The sequence below is a fragment of the Lipotes vexillifer genome, unplaced genomic scaffold, assembly GCF_000442215.2.
Source record: "Lipotes vexillifer unplaced genomic scaffold, Lipotes_vexillifer_v1.1 scaffold741, whole genome shotgun sequence".
Taxonomy (NCBI): Eukaryota; Metazoa; Chordata; class Mammalia; order Artiodactyla; family Lipotidae; genus Lipotes; species Lipotes vexillifer.
In genome coordinates, this window is record NW_006796565.1 from 1641445 (window position 1) to 1660873 (window position 19429).

Consider the following 19429-nt stretch of genomic DNA (forward strand, 5'->3'; position numbering starts at 1 on the left):
GCCCCCAGCCACTCCGCGGCATGTGGGATCTTCCCGGACCGGGGCACGAACCCGTGTCCCCTGCATCGGCAGGCGGACTCTCAGCCGCTGTGCCACCAGGGAAGCCCCAGTGATGTCATTCTTTTGAAGGTTGTGCCCAGTCCCCTTCCCTCCTGTTTCAGACTCACCCTGAGAGAATCTTAGCTTTAAGGGAGAGATTATATACATGGCTGTCACCATGACTAAGGATCAGTGTCAGCTGTGGCGAGTCTCCAAAATACATCTTGGATATTGTTCTATAATAGCATATGCAGTGGTTGAATTATTGGTGTAGTTCTTCCCCTCTCCCTATATGTACAGCCTTTGCCATGTGACTTCTCAGTTGCCTTCACAAAGGTGAAAGCCCCTTGACTTTGGGCTGGTCCATGTGCCTAGGTGAGGCCAATAGAATAAGGTGAACTGACAAGGTGCCAGTTCTGTGCTGAGGGATTTTGTTTGTTTGCATTTGCTCCTTGCACCCTGCCATCTCCATGAGAAGAATGCATGCATCTAGGCCACTGGTCCAAGGAGCCTGGGAGATGAGTGAAGCAGATATGGGCCCAATCTGCAGCCTGGAGCCACCAGCTGAGCCCAGCTGATCTGTAGACAACTAAGGAATAAGTGCCACTGAGAGTCTGTGGTGTTTTGTTACACAGCAATAGCTGACAAATACAGTGAAGATGAAAACCCTCATTTTTTAAAAAGTTGCATCGTGTTCTGTCGAATGGATGTTCTATAATTTATTTAACCTCTTAAGTGAAGGACATTTAGGTTGTTTCCAATATTTTGCTGCTGTAAAGAGTATCGCAGTGAACTTAGCGTATACCCTGTCACTTACCATGCACTGGTTGCAGAATAACTCCCTGCTTGCCATTCAGAGCCCACCATGATTTGACTTATCTCTGGCCTCTGCCTCCCTTTTTTTCCAACCAGACAGGATCTTGTTTCTCAGACATGCCCTGTGCTAAAAGCTCACTCACGTGTTTCCTCCGAAGGGAACTGGGCAAGCGTCTCAGTTGGTAATGCAGAGGTAGCTTTGGGGTCAGGCTCTACCCTCGCTGGCTGTGACGCTCCGGGCAAGTTACTGTCTCTGTGACTCAGTTTCCACCTCTGTAAAGAGGGGATAATATGTCTTTTATAGGGTTTTGTGGAGATGAAATAATGTGTGCAGAGTAGAGTGTACACAGTAAGCTGTCAGCAAACATTAGCTATGATTTTTATTTGCTGTCTTGGGACTTTCCATGCCTTAGTTACAGGAGTTGGCAGATATTTTTAAAGGATCAGATCGTAAATATTACACGCCTTATGGGCCAACATGCAAAGTTGAGCGTATTATGTTGGTACTTAAATAACCATTAAAAAATGTAAAAACGATTCTTATCTCATGGGCCGTACAGACACAGATGGTGGGCTGGGTTTGGCCCTCACTTGGGCTGTAACTTGCTGGCTTCTGCCTTAGAACTTGATGGTTCTCTCGGAAGCCTGCCCTGGTCACCTGTCCTTTGCTTTCCTCTATCTCTTCCTCATGTTCTTGGTCCTCTCCTCTCTCACATCCAGTGATTCCTGTGCACGGTTTTTCTGACATGGGAGGCTATGTATGTTTATGAGCAGAGGCTCCCTGTGTGATTCACCTCAGGAAATGCCCAGCCTCGGTAGCAGCAGTACTTGACCAGAATAAGAAACCTGTTTATCGCGCACCCGCACTGTCGGCACTAGTGTTCTGGGGTAGAGATCGGGTGTTCCATGCGTGTTTAAGTGGTTTCTCCATGGCCCAGATCAGCAGAACTGGCCCTCCACAGGAAGTGCTCTTTGATCTGTAGGAAAGAAGCTTGATTTCCTGCCATCATGGAAATAGGGTGGTTTCCCAAAGCAGTACATGTCGGTGAATGGAGTGCCCTCAGCACTCTGCCTCGTGTTGGGTTGGGTGAGATTTGAGGCCTCTACCAGGCACGGTGCTTGGGGATTGACCTACTCTGTGTGTGTGTGTGTGTGTGTGTGTGTGTGTGTGTGTGTGTGTGTGTGTGAAACTTGAGGGGTTTCCTTTGTATCACAGTTTGGCTTTTGGCTTTTCATCCAAGCCCTTGCTGTGAGCCTTGCCCCTTGTTGCAGGGCCAGATGGCTCTCGGAGGCTCAGCTTGGTCGTCCCCCAGATGTCTGGCACAGCTGTGGAGGGCAGTAGAGTGAGTCCCAGATTCCTGATTTGGGAGGAGACGGGGCCGACATGGTCTCAGCTGCCCTGGGAGATGCTGTGATAAAGGATCACATCTGTATTTCGGATTCCTTTGGAAGTGAGAGGGGAAGCGAGGGGTGGCAGTTGGACAGAATCACACCACCCTCTTGGACAAGCCTTGGTTGGGAAGCCTGGAAGATGTGGACACTGGAAAACCCAGGGCTCCTCCATCCTTGCTACGTCTTCCACTTTCAGCTCCATCTCAAACGTGTCTAAAAAGTTTTTCTTCGATCTCTCAAGTGAAACCTGTGTCCCTTGAGGTCTTTCTAGCCTCTTGCACTTTGGAGAGATTTATTTTTTCTCCAGTGGTTTTGCCATGGCAGGGTCTTCACTGGGTCAGATCAGGGGCCCTGGGCTCACGCTCTCTGCAGTTGACGGCACAGTGAGTGTGTTGATTGACACCGTGTGGGCAGCCCAGGGCCATGCATGGGCTTCAGAGCCTCAGTCTGAAACCAGAGCCACAGTGGACTTGCCGGCCTAGAAATATCTCCCAGACAAGGGGTCAGGGAACAGAGCTCTGATGTGTCAGTAGCACTGGTTTGGTGGCACTAAAATGTTCCATTCATTTCTATCACCCAGTTGACCCCAGCTGTGGTTCTCAGTGACCAAGATCAAGTCCATCATTGGAGGAGTGCTGACGCTCCTGTGAATCCTCATGACAGAGGCCAGCACATGTGCTCTTGTCGCTCTTGGAGTTTTGTTCTTGTGACACTGTCAGCCTTCATTCCATCTTCTCAGAACTTCTGTGTGAGACCCTCTTTATTCTGCATTGCTGACTCTGGATGGATTTAGCAGAAAACCCAATTCACCTTGTCACGTGCTAAAACTTAAAAAAAAAAAAAATTAACCCACTTGAAGTGGAAGTTGTTTTAAAATTGATTTCTTTACTGCTTTATTAGGCATTCTGAACTATGAAAATAGTGAATGCGCCTTATTTGTAGACTATTTGGAAGATACAGAAAAACGCAAAGAAGAAAATGAAAGGAATCCACAGTCTTATCTTCCAGAGATAACCATGGTCGACATTTTGGAGTGTGTCTCTCCAATCTTTCCTCTGTGTGTGTGTGTGTGTGTGTGTGTGTGTGTGTACAAGAACATCACAGGTATGTGTATAGATCACACACATAATTTTTGCAAAATTGAGCTAGTCTTATTTTGTAACCTTCTATTCTCATTTAATAAGCTGTTACTTTCTCATCATAAAATATACTTTTACAACATTACGTAACATTATTTTCCATTTTATGATGGTTTCCTAACTGTTATTGTGTTTTTTAATGTTCACGTTGTTTCCAGTTCTTCCCTGATGTGGGCAGTTCTGCTCTGCACCCTGGTGTCCATGGCTTTGCTCACCTACTCCTTGGGCTTGTTTCCTTGAGGAGGAACTGCACAGATGTGATCCCTGTCTTCCAGAAAAGTTTATACCAACTTGTGCTTTTATCAGCTTTTACCCACTTTCCATTAGGGTGTGTGTGTGTGTGTGTGTGTGTGTGTGTGTGTGTGTGTGTGTGTGTGTATTGATTTATAAGAGCTCTTTATATATGAAGGACAGGGCCCCTCTATTGATACATTGCAATACAGTGCAGTGAAGAACTCTGAAAGCAAACTGAGTGGAGATCAAAGCCCAGTCCTTGGCTCACTAGCTGTTTGACCTCGGGCATGATGTTTAACCTCTTTTTTCCTCAATTTTCTCAAATATAAAAGGGGGATAATACTTGGACATGCCCATAGGATTGGGATAAGTATTAAATAAGATGACTTGAACGAAGCACTCACAACAGTGGCTGACACATGGTAAATGCTCAATAAGGGTTACTATTACCTTATTAGGTCCCATTGAATGAGCTTCCTATCAGTCATTCACTGGGGCACTGGCCATCTTTCTTCTGATAGAGGCTGAGTTGGAAGTCGTGTCTTGGCATGAGAACCAGATGGGTGCGAATGAACCCCAAGAGGTGCAGGCATCCCCACTCCCAGCTGTAGGCGGCTCTAGACCAGGGCATTGCTCCCCCGAGAGGAGTAGAGCCCATGCGGAAAAGTGGAACCATGCTCCCCGAGGGCATCCTGCTTCCAAGAGGGAGGAGGGGAGGGCAGAGCTGAACTATACACACCATTTATCGGGGCCTGTGTACCAGTCAGACAGGTTACCCCAAGGGCAGAGTGAGTCAGGTGGCAGAGAGAGGTATGGAACTCCCCTCAGGAACATCCTCCTCTAGGAAGCCAGGAGTGAAAAAGTGTGCCTACAAGTTTAAAATGGTTTCATCTTCCTGGAGAATTGTGGGGTTTTTTTTCCTACTGTGTACTGACTTTCTTTATGACCAATACTACTTTTTGACTTAAAAAATCTATTTCATGTGACATTAACGAAGCTATACAGTGGGCTTCCCTGGTGACGCAGTGGTTGAGCGTCCGCCTGCCGATGCAGGGGACGCGGGTTCGGGCCCCGGTCCGGGAAGATCCCACATGCTGCGGAGCGGCTGGGCCCGTGAGCCATGGCCGCTGAGCCTGCGCGTCCGGAGCCTGTGCTCCGCAACGGGAGAGGCCACAACAGTGAGAGGCCCGCGTACCGCAAAAAAAAAAAAAAAAAAAAGTAATAAAGACATTTTATACTACTTTCTAATGCTTTCTAATTCCTTTTTTCTCTTTCTCATTTAGGTTTTTATATATTAGAATGGATTTTGTTTGTTTGTGATAGGAGATTGAAGTTCAGTTTAATTTTTTTTCTTGTAAGAACCCAAATGGAATAATAATTGTTTCCCCACTATTTTGCAGTGCTGCCCTTATGTGTTGGATGTCGTGTCCACATATGCTTGGCTTTGTTTTCAGGCTCCCAGTTCCGTTCTTTACCATTACTTCATTTTTCTACCCGTACATAAAATATCTCACTCTCTTAATTATTAGAGCTTTTTGAGGAATCTTGATATTATCTGATGGAGCAGAACTTTGTTCTTCTTCAAAAGTTTTGGTTATTGGGGCTTCCCTGGTAGCGCAGTGGTAGAGAGTCCGCCTGCCGATGCAGGGGACGCGGGTTCGTGCCCCGTTCCGGGAGGATCCCACGTGCCGCGGAGCGGCTGGGCCCGTGAGCCATGGCCGCTGAGCCTGCGCGTCCGGAGCCTGTGCTCTGCAACGGGAGAGGCCACAACAGTGAGAGGCCCGCGTACCGCAAAAAAAAAAAAAAAAAAAAAAAAGTTTTGGTTATTACTGACCCACTGAAAGTGTGTGTGCGCACGACACACACATTTACACCATGTAGTCAAGGTCCTTAAAAACTCTCCTGGAATTTTGATGAGAGTTACATTAATTCCATAAAATCAATTAGGGGAGAATTTACATATTTATATTGAGTTTTCTAATCCACGAACATGTATATCTCCGTATTTCTTACATCTTTCAAAATATATCTCAATACATGGGCCTTGGACATTTTTAAATCGATTTATTCTTAGATAATTGACATCCTGTGATGCTTTTAATTTCAGTTTTCTAATTCTCTTTTGCTAGTGTACAGGAGTACAGTTGATGTTTGAATGTTGGTTTTATAACCAGCAACTTTGCTAAACTCTTATTAATTATAAATTTATTCATATATTAACTTGGATTTGGCTACAGAATCAATGTACACTAAATAATGACAGTTTTCTTTTTCCTTTCCATGTTTCAGGGCTTTTATTTATTTTTCCCTACTGCATTGGCAAAGAGCTTAGTTCAAAAATAATAGATCTTTCCTTGTAGGTTTTAATTCTGTCTTTGGATTTTTAGTTTTCTTGATGTTTGGCTTATCTTAAATATTTTCTATCTTTTTTTTTTCAGCCTGTCCTTTTCATGGCAAGTAGAGGCCATGTCTCTTGCACTATACGTAGGGTGAACAACATTTTCCTGGTTATTATATCAAATCACATTATTTCTTTTGGAGTCTTTTGGATGGTGTACCTCTTTTAATGTTTTGTTCTTTACTCATCTTTGAATGAGTAGATTTTCTCCCTTGGGGACAGTCTAAGCCCTTCCTAAGATCTACAGATGTTGACCAGTTCAGCATGCAAAACCCCCAGTACAGTTTCCACTTTCTAGCGGCCTTTTATATTTTACACATTATTGCTCTTCTTAGGTGCGAACTCCTTCCCTCACTGCTGGTTCTTAGACACTGTGATCTGATGGGATTCATGGGGAACTATAATCACCTTCATATGCGGTTATCAGTGTTCTTTTTGTCCCCACACTGTCAGACTGCCACACCTCCCCCTACCTCCTGTCCAGTTGTGTTTTAAGAACTTCTGATGCAAACAGTTGTAGAAACTTGGCTGGGGGGAGAGGTGAGCACCCAGCCACCTCAGAAAGCCCCATTTGGGCTTTAGAGATAGATGTCCAATTTTCTAGTTGCTGCAGACCCTGGGTTTCAAAATGGAGGCATGCAAGAGGGGTGAAGGGTTTTTCTGTCCCTCCTCTGGTCATCTCCATTTTTTTTCCCAGCTGTCTCCATTGGACTCACATGTGGTGAATGTTCTTCCACCTCTGGCATTAGGTTAAAGCACTGTTGGGAGTCTTTACTTAATCTGCCTCTTCATAGTTTTTTAGAATGAGTTTGGGAGAGGCTGCAAAATTTTAAGCTAGAGTTCCCCAAAGTCTATGATGCCTCCGTACAACTGGCGACTTTATGAATTATGGTAAATAACCCTGAACACATTATGAGAAGGTTGCCCCTTTTAAGATCCCTTAAAAAAGCTTTTTCTTTCTTTTTTTTTATAAATTTATTTATTTATTTGTTTGTTTTTATTTTTGGCTGTGTTGGGTTATCATTGCTGTGCGCCAGCTTTCTCTAGTTGTTGTGAGCAGGGGTTACTCTTCGTTGCGGTGCGTGGGCTTCTCACTGCGGTGGCTTCGCTTGTTGTGGAGCACAGGCTCTAGGCATGCAGGCTTCAGTAGTTGTGGCACGCAGGCTCAGTAGTTGTGGCTTGTGGGCTCTAGAGTGCAGGCTCAGTAGTTGTGTTGCACAGGCTTAGTTGCTCCACGGCATGTGGGATCTTCCCAGACCAGGGCTCGAATCCGTGTCCCTTGCATTGGCAGGCAGATTCTTAACCACTGGGCCACCAGGGAAGCCCAAAAAGCTTTTTCTTTTGAAGTAATTATAGACCCACAGGAAATTGCAAACAAATGGGTCTTGTGCTCCCTTCAGTCTGCTTCCTCCAGTGCATTTTGGGTAACTGGTACAATAACAAAATCAGGCCGTTGGCATTGGTACAGTCCACAGAGCATGTTTGGACCCCACCAGTTATGCATGTGCGTGTATGGGTGTACATGTGTGGGTGTACGTGGTCCTATGCACGTGTAGTTTCACGGAAATAAACAGCACAGATACAGGACAGTTCCATCACCATAAGGCTTCCTGGTGCTACCCCTTTATAGCCACACCCTCCCTTCCCCAGTCGCTAACTTCTGGCAACCACTCATCTGTGTCCTGTTTCTATAATTTTGTTTTTTAAGAATGTTAGGTAAGTGGAATCATACAGTATACAATTTTTTGAGATTGGCTTTATTACCTCAGCATAATTCTCTTTCACTCTTTCTGCATTGGATAAACAGACTTAGTTTGGTATTAATATGATGTAATAGTCAGGAAAAGCTAAGCCTGTTAAAAATTATTAGTATTGAAGTGTGCCATGCATACAGAAAAGTCTAGAAATCATAAGGATATAACTTATTGGGTTGTCACGTACACCACTCCCATATAATGTGAATGCGCCATTATAACTGTCGTTTTGATCAGAAATAGAACATGACCAGAACCTCTGAGGCCTTCCTCCAGTTCCTGCTCACAGATAACCACTGTCAGAGAGGATTTTTGCCTGTTTTGAGCCTATATTCATGGAATCATACATTGTATTCTCTTTGTGGCTGATTTCTTTCACTCAATATTATGTTTATGAGATTCATCCATGTTGTGTAGAGCTATGGCTCACTTATTTTCATTAGTTTATAGTTTTCTATTGCATGACTATCCCAGAATTTATTCATTCTCATATTAGTGGACATTTGAATTGTTTTCAGTTTTTGGCTATTACATATAGTTCTGCTAGGATCATTCTTGCATGAATCTTTTGGCATATGTATGAATGTGTTTCTGTTGCGTGTATACCTAGAAGTAGAATTGCTGGGTCATAGGGCGTGAGGATCTGTAGTAAATACTCCTAGAGAGTTTTCCAAATTGGTTGTACCAGTTAACACTTGTGCCAGCAGTGTTGTTTCACTTCCTCACCAACATTCGATATTGTGTCTTTCTAGTTGTATTCGTATTCATGGGTATGTACTGGTATCTCGCTGTGGTCTTAATTTGCATTTTCCTGAAAGCTAATGACTAATGTTTACTCACCATTAAGGTATCTTCTTTTGTGAATGCCTCTTCAGCTCTTTTGCTCATTGTTTTTCTTATTGATTTATAGAATGGTTTTTGTTTGTTTGTTTGCTTTTCTTAAAAATATTGTGGATGTGAGTCCTTTGTTATTAATATGCATAGTAAATACCTTCTCACACTCTGGCTTACCTTTTCATTCTAGCAATTGTGTCTCTAGAGTAACAGATCTTCTTAAATTTAATATAGACCATTCATCAATATTTTCCTTTAGTACTTTTGTTTCACGTTTGAACTTTTTTTAACCTACCCCAAGATCATGAATATATTTTTCTGTGTTATCGTCTAGTAATAAGATTTCTTTTGACATTAACATATTTCCATTGAAATTACTTGACTTAAATAAAAATTAAGTAATAGTAATCAATTAAGCAATAGTGCCTGGAAAAATTCATGGAGATGATAAGCAAGGGACTGAGGTTTGAGAAGTGCTATTTTGAACCAGTTATTCCTTTTTTGGCTTTACAAGCGATATGTAAAGAACAGACTTAATTTTCCATGACGATGCAGGCATAGTGATTATTAGTTATATTGGAGTGATTATTAGTTATATTGGATTGTATTACAAATTCATTCACGCGGGAAACACCGATTTGGGCTTTGGGACTTCAATGATGAGAACTCATGGTTGCTGCCCTGGGACATTCACAGTGTGGTCTGTACTTTTCTTAGGTTGGGGTGGGTAGGATGAGAGGGGTGGGTGTTGAGGGATGAAGTCTCTGGAGGCTTTGCATGTGAGGCCACCACTGATCTGAGGTCGGAGCTTGTAGATTACACGAGGGTCTGGCAGGCTCCAGGCATGAGTGGCTTCCACCAGCGTGGGCTGATACCCAGCTCCCTGAGAGTTTCCTCTGCCTGACCCCCCGGGGCCTGGAAAAGAGAATCCTGAGTTTGTGTAGCGTTACAGGTAAGGGACACCAGCCAACCAGGGTCTCAGAAGATTCACTTGGGAGCCTTAGACTAGGGCCTGGGCCCCTCTGCAGTCCCATGGATCAGAGTCTCTGGGGAGGGGGTCTAGGCATCTTTTTTTTTTTTTTTTCTCTCCAGAAGATTCTGATGTTGGGTCAGGGTGAGAACTGCTTCCTGAAGGAGTCCAGAAGTTAGGGAGGAGCTTTCCAAGGGTGATTAGATAAGGCTGGGATTAGCTCCTTTGCAAGACCCCAAGGGAGGCGTGCCCTCTGGGACGGGCAAAGAGCCACTGCAAACACTCTCCAGTGCACCAGGAAGGGCCCTCACGCTCTCGCTGATCCAAGGGAATGTCAGGTTCAGAAAGGCGATGGAAAGAATGTTCTAAGACTTATTCGGTTTATAGGCGACCATGAAAGCAAAAGTTCAGGATGGCTGTGAGCTTGCCCCTGGCAGTGCTCTCGAGGTCTATGGAGAATTCTTTGCTCTGTTTCCAGCAGACTTCACAGCAGGCCAGAAGACCTTGGACTCTGAGCTCCCCTCTGCCAACTGGTGACCCCCGTCCCAGCCTCACTTCCTGTCTTCCCTGTGACCCCAAATGCCACCATGCAACTTGGATTTGTACCACACTGTTGAGTTTTCAAGTCCAAGGGAGGTGGCGTAAAGACTGTGCCTGGGATTTTATGTCACACTTGATTTTCAAATTCTAACTCAGATATTTAGGAGCTGCGTAACTCTGTGTAAGCCTCTTTGAGTCTTTGTTTATGGGTAAAATGGGGATGGTAATGCCCATCTCTCACGGTTCTTCTGAAGATTAAATGACAAAGTGTCTTCAGAGGGTCTGGCTCATGGTAGTTGCTTGCATTGCTCCCCAGACCTTTTAAAATGATTCTCTTGACTCTCATAACAGCCTCCCCTGCAGACAGATTTAGGGCATTGAGGGTGTTGGGACTGATACACCTGATTCAGAATTCCAACTTATACACGCTAGTCTGACTGTGCTCCGTAACTTATAGGTCACAAAATTAAATGCCATGAGCACTCCTGATTTGTTACAGAGCTGGTATGCACATATGGTAATTGATGGTGGTGAGAATAATAAATATATTGCCATAGTGCTAATGTCCATTTTGTAAAGTGGCTGCAATGCAGAGAATTTTAGCCAGGGACAGATTTAATTAAACGTGTGTCTGCCTGTGTGCACTTGTCGAAGGGCAGGTGTGGAATGAGGCAGAGGGTCCCCTTTTCGCCCACGTCCTGGGAACAGAGCTCAGGCCTGGGAAGCAGTGCCCCGCTCAGCACAGGGTGTTCTCAGGAGCCACGCTGCCTGGAAGAGGAAAGTCGAGTCATCTTTGACGACTGTCGCTCTTTCCTCCAGATTATGACACATCTCCCATCTCTAATTAATATTTTCCTGAAGTGTTCTTTTCACACATTTTTTTTCATGTTCTCCTCACCCACATGCTTCTCAGGATTAGAGTCTCTTTCCTCTTAGAAATAACAAAAATGTGGTTTGATGATAAAGGGTTTTGTTTGTTTTTGGAGGAGGAACAGGGAGCTGCCTCGGGGGCTGTTCAGGGGCTGCTGCTGGAACAGCTTGGCCCAGGAGCTGAGTCCTGGCTGAGTTACTGCCAGAGCTACTACCTGAGTGCAGCCTGGCTGGGGACTCAGAGGACAGGGGAGGGGTGAAGAGCTGGGAATGAGCTTCCCATTGACTTCAAGCACTCTTTCAACCTAGTAATTATCTCCTCAATAGACATTATAATCTTGATTATAATACCAACCTATCACACTCCAGTAATGATGCCATCACTCTGCCTGGCCTTTTGACTTTCTCATTGTGGAGATTTAAATTAAGCTTTGAAACACTTGAGTCTCCTCTGTTTATTTGATCCTCGAGGCAGCACCCCTGGCTTCCTGAGTAGTCTTTTCTAAAGATGGAGAAAAGTCCTGCCTGTTGGGAGATGGTATCATGACTGACTCTTCTCTGGACAGGGGCCGGATGTATCTCTGAGAATCTAAAACCAAAGGAATTCTAGCTTCTTGCTACAACTTTGCATTGCTTTTGGAGTTCTTTGGCAGGTAGAGCGCACTGGGCTCTTTTGGGGGGAGTCACTGCACAGAACACTCAGGTCTTATTGTACCGTGTGTGTGTGTGTGTGTGTGTGTGTGTGTGTGTGTGTGTGTGTGCGTGTGTCTGGCACATTATTCCAGCAGTATTTTCAGCCAGAATCTGAGGTTATAATGGGAGTGGGGTAAATTTTCTAAGCAGTTGTCTGAAGATGCCCTTTTGTTTGTTTGTTTTTGCGGTATGCGAGCCTCTCACTGTTGTGGCCTCTCCCGTTGCGGAGCACAGGCTCCGGACGCGCAGGCCCAGCGGCCATGGCTCACGGGCCCAGCCGCTCCGCGGCATGTGGGATCTTCCCGGACCGGGGCACGAACCCGCGTCCCCTGCATCGGCAGGCGGACTCCCAACCACTGCGCCACCAGGGAAGCCCTGAAGATGCCCTTTTGACTATTGACAGATAGTAGGTTCTAGATTCTCATTTCTTCCCCTCAGCCCTTGGATGCAGGGGTTGCCAGTGAGAAGCCTCGTGTTAGTGTGATTGTCTCTTATCTCCTGGAAGCCATGGACAAGGCAGGAATTGTGGCTGGGATGGGGCCGCTCGTCTGCTTTCTATCCCCCCTGCCCTTCTGGAGTTCCCGGTTTGAAGATACGGAGGTTTCCTTGAGATGGCTGATTCATTCTGTGGGTTTTGTTAGGCTTACTGCCTTTGGGGCTCTGGTAGCAGCAGTCCCCCACTGTGTCAAAGTCCAGGCAGCAGCTGAGTGGCTGAAGTTCTGCAGATGTGCCCTCAAGGACCAAGAGGGGGCCTCGAGAGCTGTCCAGGTTTCTTAATCATCCTGTGTCATTTTCTTTCCCATGTGGTATTGTTCTACATTGCGGGTCCAAGCAGGAGAGGCGGCTTATTTTGCTTATTTTGGACATTGAGTAGACCTGCCAGAAATCTTGAGAATGATCACGAGGCCACCTGAAGGCTTCTGAATCCTGGGGCAGCATCAGGCCGGTGCCAGTGGAACTGTCACCTCCTCTCTTGTGCTCTTTACCACGCTGGGCACCAGTACCTCTGCTTCCCTGTGCTAGTACAGGCAGCCTCCTGGCAGATGTGGGCAGGGGAGAGCATGGCATCGTTTGAAAGCCCGGAGCTGAGAATCTGGAGACAGGGATCTGAGGCGTGGCTCTGCCGCTGGCAGGGACGCCTTGGGTGGTTCGCCTCAAGTCTCGGGGCCTCGGTTTCCTCTTCTGAGAACTCAAGGGGAGGACTTGATGGCGTCTCAGGTCCTGGCAGGTCTGAATTCCTCTGGCTGCAGCACCTGGACAGACTTTCTACCTGGTGCCCGCAGAGCATGCCCTGCGGGCACTGTTTCGCCAGAGGCTCCTCCAGCCTCCCAGGACCAGAAGGGCTTTTTCCCTGCAGGGGTTTGTTGTGGATGGACAGACACGCTCACGTCCCCCAGGGACCCCAGGGATCCCCAGGGGCGCTTCCATCTCAGCAGTGGCCCACAGGGCGTTTACAATTTGCCTCTGTTACACTAGGGGTTTCTCACAGAAGTAGATTTTGTTCACTTCTCCTCCTGAGTGTTTGTTTTCTTTCGCCAGGGCGAGATTTGAAGAAGATAGCATCACTTGGAGATTTCCAGCCCCGTGGTAGGGTGGGTGGTGAGAATAGCAGCCCAGGCGTCAGGAGGCCTGGGATCTGGCCCGAGGGCTGCTGTTAAAGCTCTTATCCGTAGGGACGATGGGCTGGATTGGGATGATGGCCAAGGGCCTGCCCAAGTGCCAGCGTCTTATTCCAGGGGCAGCTTGGACGAAACTGCGTCGAGTAGCCATTCTCAAAATGACCAGTTTTGCCAGGAATGGAAGACAATCGTTTTTTTGTTTGTTTGTGTTTTTCTGTTGCTCTGCTCATTAGTATTCACAATACAAAGGCAAGAGTTGCTGAAGCAGAATCAACAAGTTCTGATTAATTTGCAGAAGCTCAGCCACGGAATCCTTCTGAACTTTCTAACCAATAACTCTCCCTGGCTGAGTCACACTGCGGAAGGATCCTTAATTGGAAACAGCCTCAGACAGTAGCATGGACAGCATCAGACAGGAGGAATATCAGGGCATAAACACCCAGAAAGGAAATGCCGACAAGAAGGAAAACTGGCATAATGTCAACAGTTGAATCGACAGCGTTGGTCCGGAAACGCTGCGCATACCAGTGAGTGGGGCTGCAGTGCTGAGCGGGAGTTCAGGGGAAAGACAGAGGAGCACGTGGCCAGATTTAGAAAACCAGAAGTTCGTTTCTCTCAACATCTGTCCTTGTTTTTAATAAGCGTTGTCCTTTCCAGGTTGCCCGCCTCTTGGTCTGGAAACCTTAAAAATCACAGACTTCCAGCTCCACGCGTCCACTTCGAAGCGCTACGGCCTGGGGGCGCATCGGGGGAGACTCAACATCCAGGTACAGGCGCCGGCGCCATGGGAAGGATTCTGACTGCAGGGCTAGTTGCTCTGGCCACAGACACAGCGATGGTTCACTGAGCTCAGGGTGGCATTTAACACGAGTTAGCTCTAATTCTCACGATGGGGAGGGCCTTGCTGCAGAATCTGCATTTTAGAGAATGAGCCCTGAGGCTCAGGATACGTGTCTTCTCCAGAGACTAGTTAGTAAAAAGGATGCTGCTGCTTCCTGGGCCCAGATCAGGTCACCTGCATGTGATTGATCTGTGAGAAAAGGGCGGGAGAGAAGGCTGGACCGCTGCGGCCAGGGGCCGGCAGTGACCTTTGTCCTCTCTTGCCTCCCTGTTGATGCTTCTCATCTCTGCCACACTTGCTTCTCCCAGGCTGTTCTGTGGCTCCTTCCGTTGTGTTCCGCCAGGTCAAACCCTTAGTGGTGCTCATCGTGTCTGGCCTCCCTCCCGGAGGCTCAAAGGCCTCCGTAACCTTGGCCCTCGGTGCTGTCAAGGTCCTGCTCCTGGAAGGTGGGCTCCTCCAGGCTCCCTCCGTGCACCGTGTGCTTCCTGGCTGCAGGCCTTTTCCCAAGCAGGTCCGCGGCCTGCAACGTCCCCTCCCTCCACTTTGCCCAAGCAGTGTAAACCCTGGTTCAGCCGTGACATCGCGTCCTTGTGCTGCTCTCACAACTTGTCGTAAATGTAGCCACTTATGCAGTACAGGTTTATCCTCTTGCAGTTCTGGAGGATAGACGGCTCCTTGGGCTCCAGTCGAGGTGTCGGCAGGGCTGTGTTCTTTCTGGAGGTTCTCAGGGGGAATCGTTTCTTACCCTGTTCCAGCTTCTGGAGGTGCCCACATTGCTTGTTCCTCTAAGCCAGCGATGGCAGGTTGAGACCTTCTCAGGCTGCCACCTCTCTGGTTCTCTCTTCTGCCTCCCTCTTCCGCTTTTAAGGACTCTTATGAGTACATTGAGCCCGCCTGGATAGTCCGGGACCATCTCCCCATCCCAAGCAACCTTAACTGCATCTGCAGCCTTCATTCCCCTTTGTCACATAACTTCGAGTGCTCACGGGTTCTAGGATTAGCACGTGACATCTTTGTTGGGGAGGGGGTTGTTTTTCTGCCAACGCATCTCGGGTGACTTTTCCCTCCTGCTCTGGTTCCAGCTGATCTACCCCGTCTCAGGTTGGCGTTTGACCCCATGCCATCCTATGTGGTTCTCCAAGAGTGTGGTTCCCTAATATTTTAGTTTCTTTCCCCACCTGATCCATAACTGTGTGGTTTCCAAGCCCTTTGGCACACGTGCCGTCTCAGCAAGCCTCCGGGGAGGAAGGTAGTCCTTTCATGCGCACGATGTGGAGCTGTCAAGGCTGCGCTCAAGGCTCACAGCTTCCAAGCGGCAGAGCTGACGTCACTGTAAACGTGCTACGGGCAGCCGCTGTGCCGAGAACTGGACAAGAATAGATGAGACCCCTTCCCAGGGAGTGCCTGGGCTCAGCAGGGGGACATCTGAGCGGAGCTCCGACTCTAAGCATCTCTCCCCTCCTCTTGACCGCATCAAATAGACTTTCAAACCACTCAACCGTAACCACTTTTCAGTTCAGAAGAATTCAGGTAGAATGTTTTCAGAACGAACTTTCATGAAATCTAAAGTTGGTTTAAAAATATTTGTTCCTCTTCCTTTTTAATAACAGCTGTTAAGAAACATTTGGATGTGTACAGCTGGACAGTGTTTTACCAGAGGATGCACTCTCCAAGTGCAGACAGGAGTACCTGCTAATAATCCGAGTGCCTCTAGCATCTGTCATGGGCTGCAGTCCTCCAAGTAAATGAAGTCAGACCTGAGCAGGGCTACATCCAAATGTCTACAGGCCTGCTTCCTGCATTACTTAGTGGATCTTTCATCTGATGCCTTGGATTCTTTCTCTAGAAATGAAGTTATCCTTTATGAAAGAGGAAGTGTTCACATTTATCCACACTTCCGGTCAGAAATGGAGAGGCCCAGTTAGTCCTAAATATGTGGGGCGGGGGCAGAGGATGGGGGTCATGTGCTTCCAGTTGGGAATCCCATGGGCAGAGTGGACACGCCGCATGCAGTCCAGTCAGGCAGGCTGAGTTCAGACCTTGACCTTGACACATCTAGATTTGGGGACTTTTGGAACAATTATCTCACGTCTCTGAGCCTTAGTTGCCTCATCAGAAATATGGGAGTCCCAAGCACTCACAGGATTCCTTGAGCAGTGAAATTAGATGATTTATAATTTTAAAACATTTACTGGAATTTCTCACTCCTCTGCTTAAAGTGTTCGGTAGCTTTAAGGACACCCTTTGGTGGGTCCCACTTTCCAGAATTGGTGCCATGTGAAGTGTGATTCCACTGCCACAGGTGCCCCAAAATGCATCTTCCCACACATGCAGTTTGAATGCAGTTTAAACATAACTACATCTTGTCTCACATCTGAGTATTTGGTAGGCTTGTCAAGCTAATGGAATTTTATGTGTGAGAAACAGCAAGGTATTGGAATTAGAAACCATATTTAAATGCATTTAGTGTAGGATGTGAGCGAGGTCAGTCCAGCCCTTTGCTGGTCAGGCTCTGCAGGCATGATTGTGGTCCACCCAGAACTCAGGCTCAGCCTACTCCCTGGTCCTCCTGCTAACGAGCTGAGAGGCTTTAGGCAAGATGCTCACCTTTGCTAACTTCTCGGAATGTGAGGATCAAAAGGAGGAAGAAAGAGAGTCATCCTCAGCAATTCTCAAATGCCACGTTCGTGCCCATTAAAATCCATTCACTCACCTGACCACTGCAAAGTGCCCTTTATGTACCGGAACTGTACGGCCCTTACAGAGCCAAGAAGAAAAGCTCCTGTTTATTCCCTTTCCTCCAGATGCCTCAGTCTCCAGCAGAAGGACAGCTGGAAGCAGCTCTGATAGTTACTGGTGCTGTGCTGAGTGCTTTACCTGCATTATTTCATTTATTCCTTGGCGTGAGACAAGGACTATTATTATTATTACTTCTGTCTTATAGAAAACAGCTGCATGGATCGGTAGAATAACTTTTTTAAGATTTCCCAGGAGAGGCAGGATGTGACTCCAAGCTGCTTTAAACCTGGAGCTGTTGCTCCAAACGACCCCATAAAACTGTCCCAACCAACAGCTAAAGTGTTCTAGGCATCTCCGGATGATTATTAAACCATGTGCAAGTCTCTTTTCTGACATTTATCTCACATTGATTTACTCATGGGTCACCCTCCCCAGGTCGTGTGAATCTTGTTTTTCTGAGATTCCCACACTGTGTCAGCACTGTGTCTGCACATACGTATGTGCCTCATAGGTGCTTCTGGGGAGCTGCTGCAACGCGAAGGGCACCGTGGCTGCCTTGAAGTCTCCCCGAAGTGGATGGGGTTGGTGCAGGCAGGTTGGCCGTCTTGGTGTTTTGTTATTGCAAATTTGTTCATACATGATTGGCAAGTATGGGATGATGTCATTGTGGCACAGAAGTAGGGTTGGTTCATGTACCATTTTTGCCAGTACATCAGTGTTTTGTGGGACCAGGCAGCAGCCCTGACCCCAGGGGACCATCAATACAGCTGCGGGCAGAAGCCTCAGAGGAACTCGGTCCTGTCCATGGTGCTCGTCACTCTGCGGTGCTCTGGCTCAGGGTGGCCATGTGCCCTGTCCTAGGATGCTTACCGCTCAGGTCCTTTGCCCATTTGCTCACAACCCAGCAGCTTCCATTCTTCCTTACACCCCTTTCCACCATACTGCCTTAACTGTGGTTTTTTAAGGTCAAATTCTATCATTATAGCTGTATTTAAAAAATTGTTTTAAATCAGGGCTTCCCTGGTGGCACAGTGGTTGAGAGTCCGCCTGCCGATGCAGGGGACACGGGTTCGTGCCCCGGTCCGGGAGGATCCCACGTGCCACGGAGCAGCTGGGCCCGTGAGCCATGGCCGCTGAGCCTGTGTGTCCAGAGCCTGTGCTCCGCAACGGGAGAGGCCACAACAGTGAGAGGCCCGCATACTGCAAAAAAAAAAAAAAAAAAAAATTGTTTTAAATCAATTTAACATGTCTCCTTACCAGTAGTCATGTTTTTTGGAATTGATTGATTGATTGTTGTTGTTGTTGTTGTTGTTCTGATTACAGAGCTGCATAGATTTTGAACCTTATTTTTCCTGTGAACTTGGATTTTATAAGTGCAAGATTTTGCAGACGATGAGCATTTACTGAACTGCATTTGCCACGTTATAGCAGAAACACCTGTCTCGGTGTTAGTCCATTGGGGGATGCTATAAAAGAATGCCTTATACTGGGTGGCTTAGGAGCAACACAGATTTGTTTCTCACAGTTCTGGTGGCTGGGAAGTCCAAGATCAAGGTGCCGGCCGATTAGCAGTCTGGTGAGGGAGGGCCTGCTTCCTGGTTCATAGACGACTGTCTTCTCCTTTGTCCTCACGTGGTGGAAGGGGTGAGGGAGCTCTGCGGGGTCTCTTGTATAAGAGCATTAATCTCATTCAAGAGGGCTCCACCCTCGTAACCTAACCACCTCCCAAAGGCCCCACATCCTAATACCATCGCCTTGGAGATTAGGTTTCAACCTATGAATACTGAGGGGACACAAGTATTCGGTCTGTAGCATTCTTTTGTCCTCATTTTAAGCATAAGACTTTGAAAGACTAAAAGCACCTTATAACTCAACTTATAACTTCTCTTTTTTGCAAGTGGAGTTTTGCTTGTGTCAATTTAATAATATTGGCTTGGAGGGGAAGCCCTGGTTTACGTTTCACTGGTACACTGGCACAAGAGAGATCTCAGGAATTCAAGGGAGAGATCCAGTTCGGCAGGGTAGCAAAGGTTTGTCCTCTCACCTAGGATGATTCTTCCAGTGTGCCCAGGATCCTTTTATACTAACTCACTTGTGAGGCTGTGATCGCATTTAGAAACAATCATTGGCTTCTTATGCTCTGGGACCAGTCACAGGCAGCTTGGAAATGAACATTCGAGGTCTCAGAGAGAAAGTTTCAGTAATGACCTCTAAAATCACACTTGGAGCGTTTGCCTTTGATTGGTTTTAGGAGGTACTCCTGTATTCAGGTGGGTCATTTACTGGCAGCTCATCACCTCTCCTGTCCCAGCAGAATCCTCTAAGGACCCTGAGAGATTTTCCATGGCTCATAAACTCAGCAAGGTGGAGTCAGAGACAGCGCTACGCTGAGTGATTTATCCCACCACCATTGTGATGTTGGATGCTCTCTTAGTTGCAAAGCTTGAGCAGCTTATAGCAGCACTTGCCATTTCAAAGGGCTGGGTTTCGATTTCATTCTTAAGACTCTAAAGTTATGGTAAGTATGAGCCTGACATGTGATCGGAAGCAA

The 19429-nt window shown here is 46.9% G+C and overlaps 1 protein-coding gene across 2 annotated transcripts in view; it reads left to right on the plus strand.

The window, feature by feature from the left end:
* Window positions 1-19429, plus strand: part of CPXM2 (carboxypeptidase X, M14 family member 2) — a 133250-nt gene that overhangs the window by 19030 nt on the left and 94791 nt on the right. For both annotated transcript variants that reach the window (XM_007468736.1, XM_007468737.1), the window contains exon 3: window positions 13956-14065. In XM_007468736.1, coding sequence (XP_007468798.1) covers window positions 13956-14065 — 110 coding nt within the window. The remainder of the gene's footprint in view (window positions 1-13955; window positions 14066-19429) is intronic.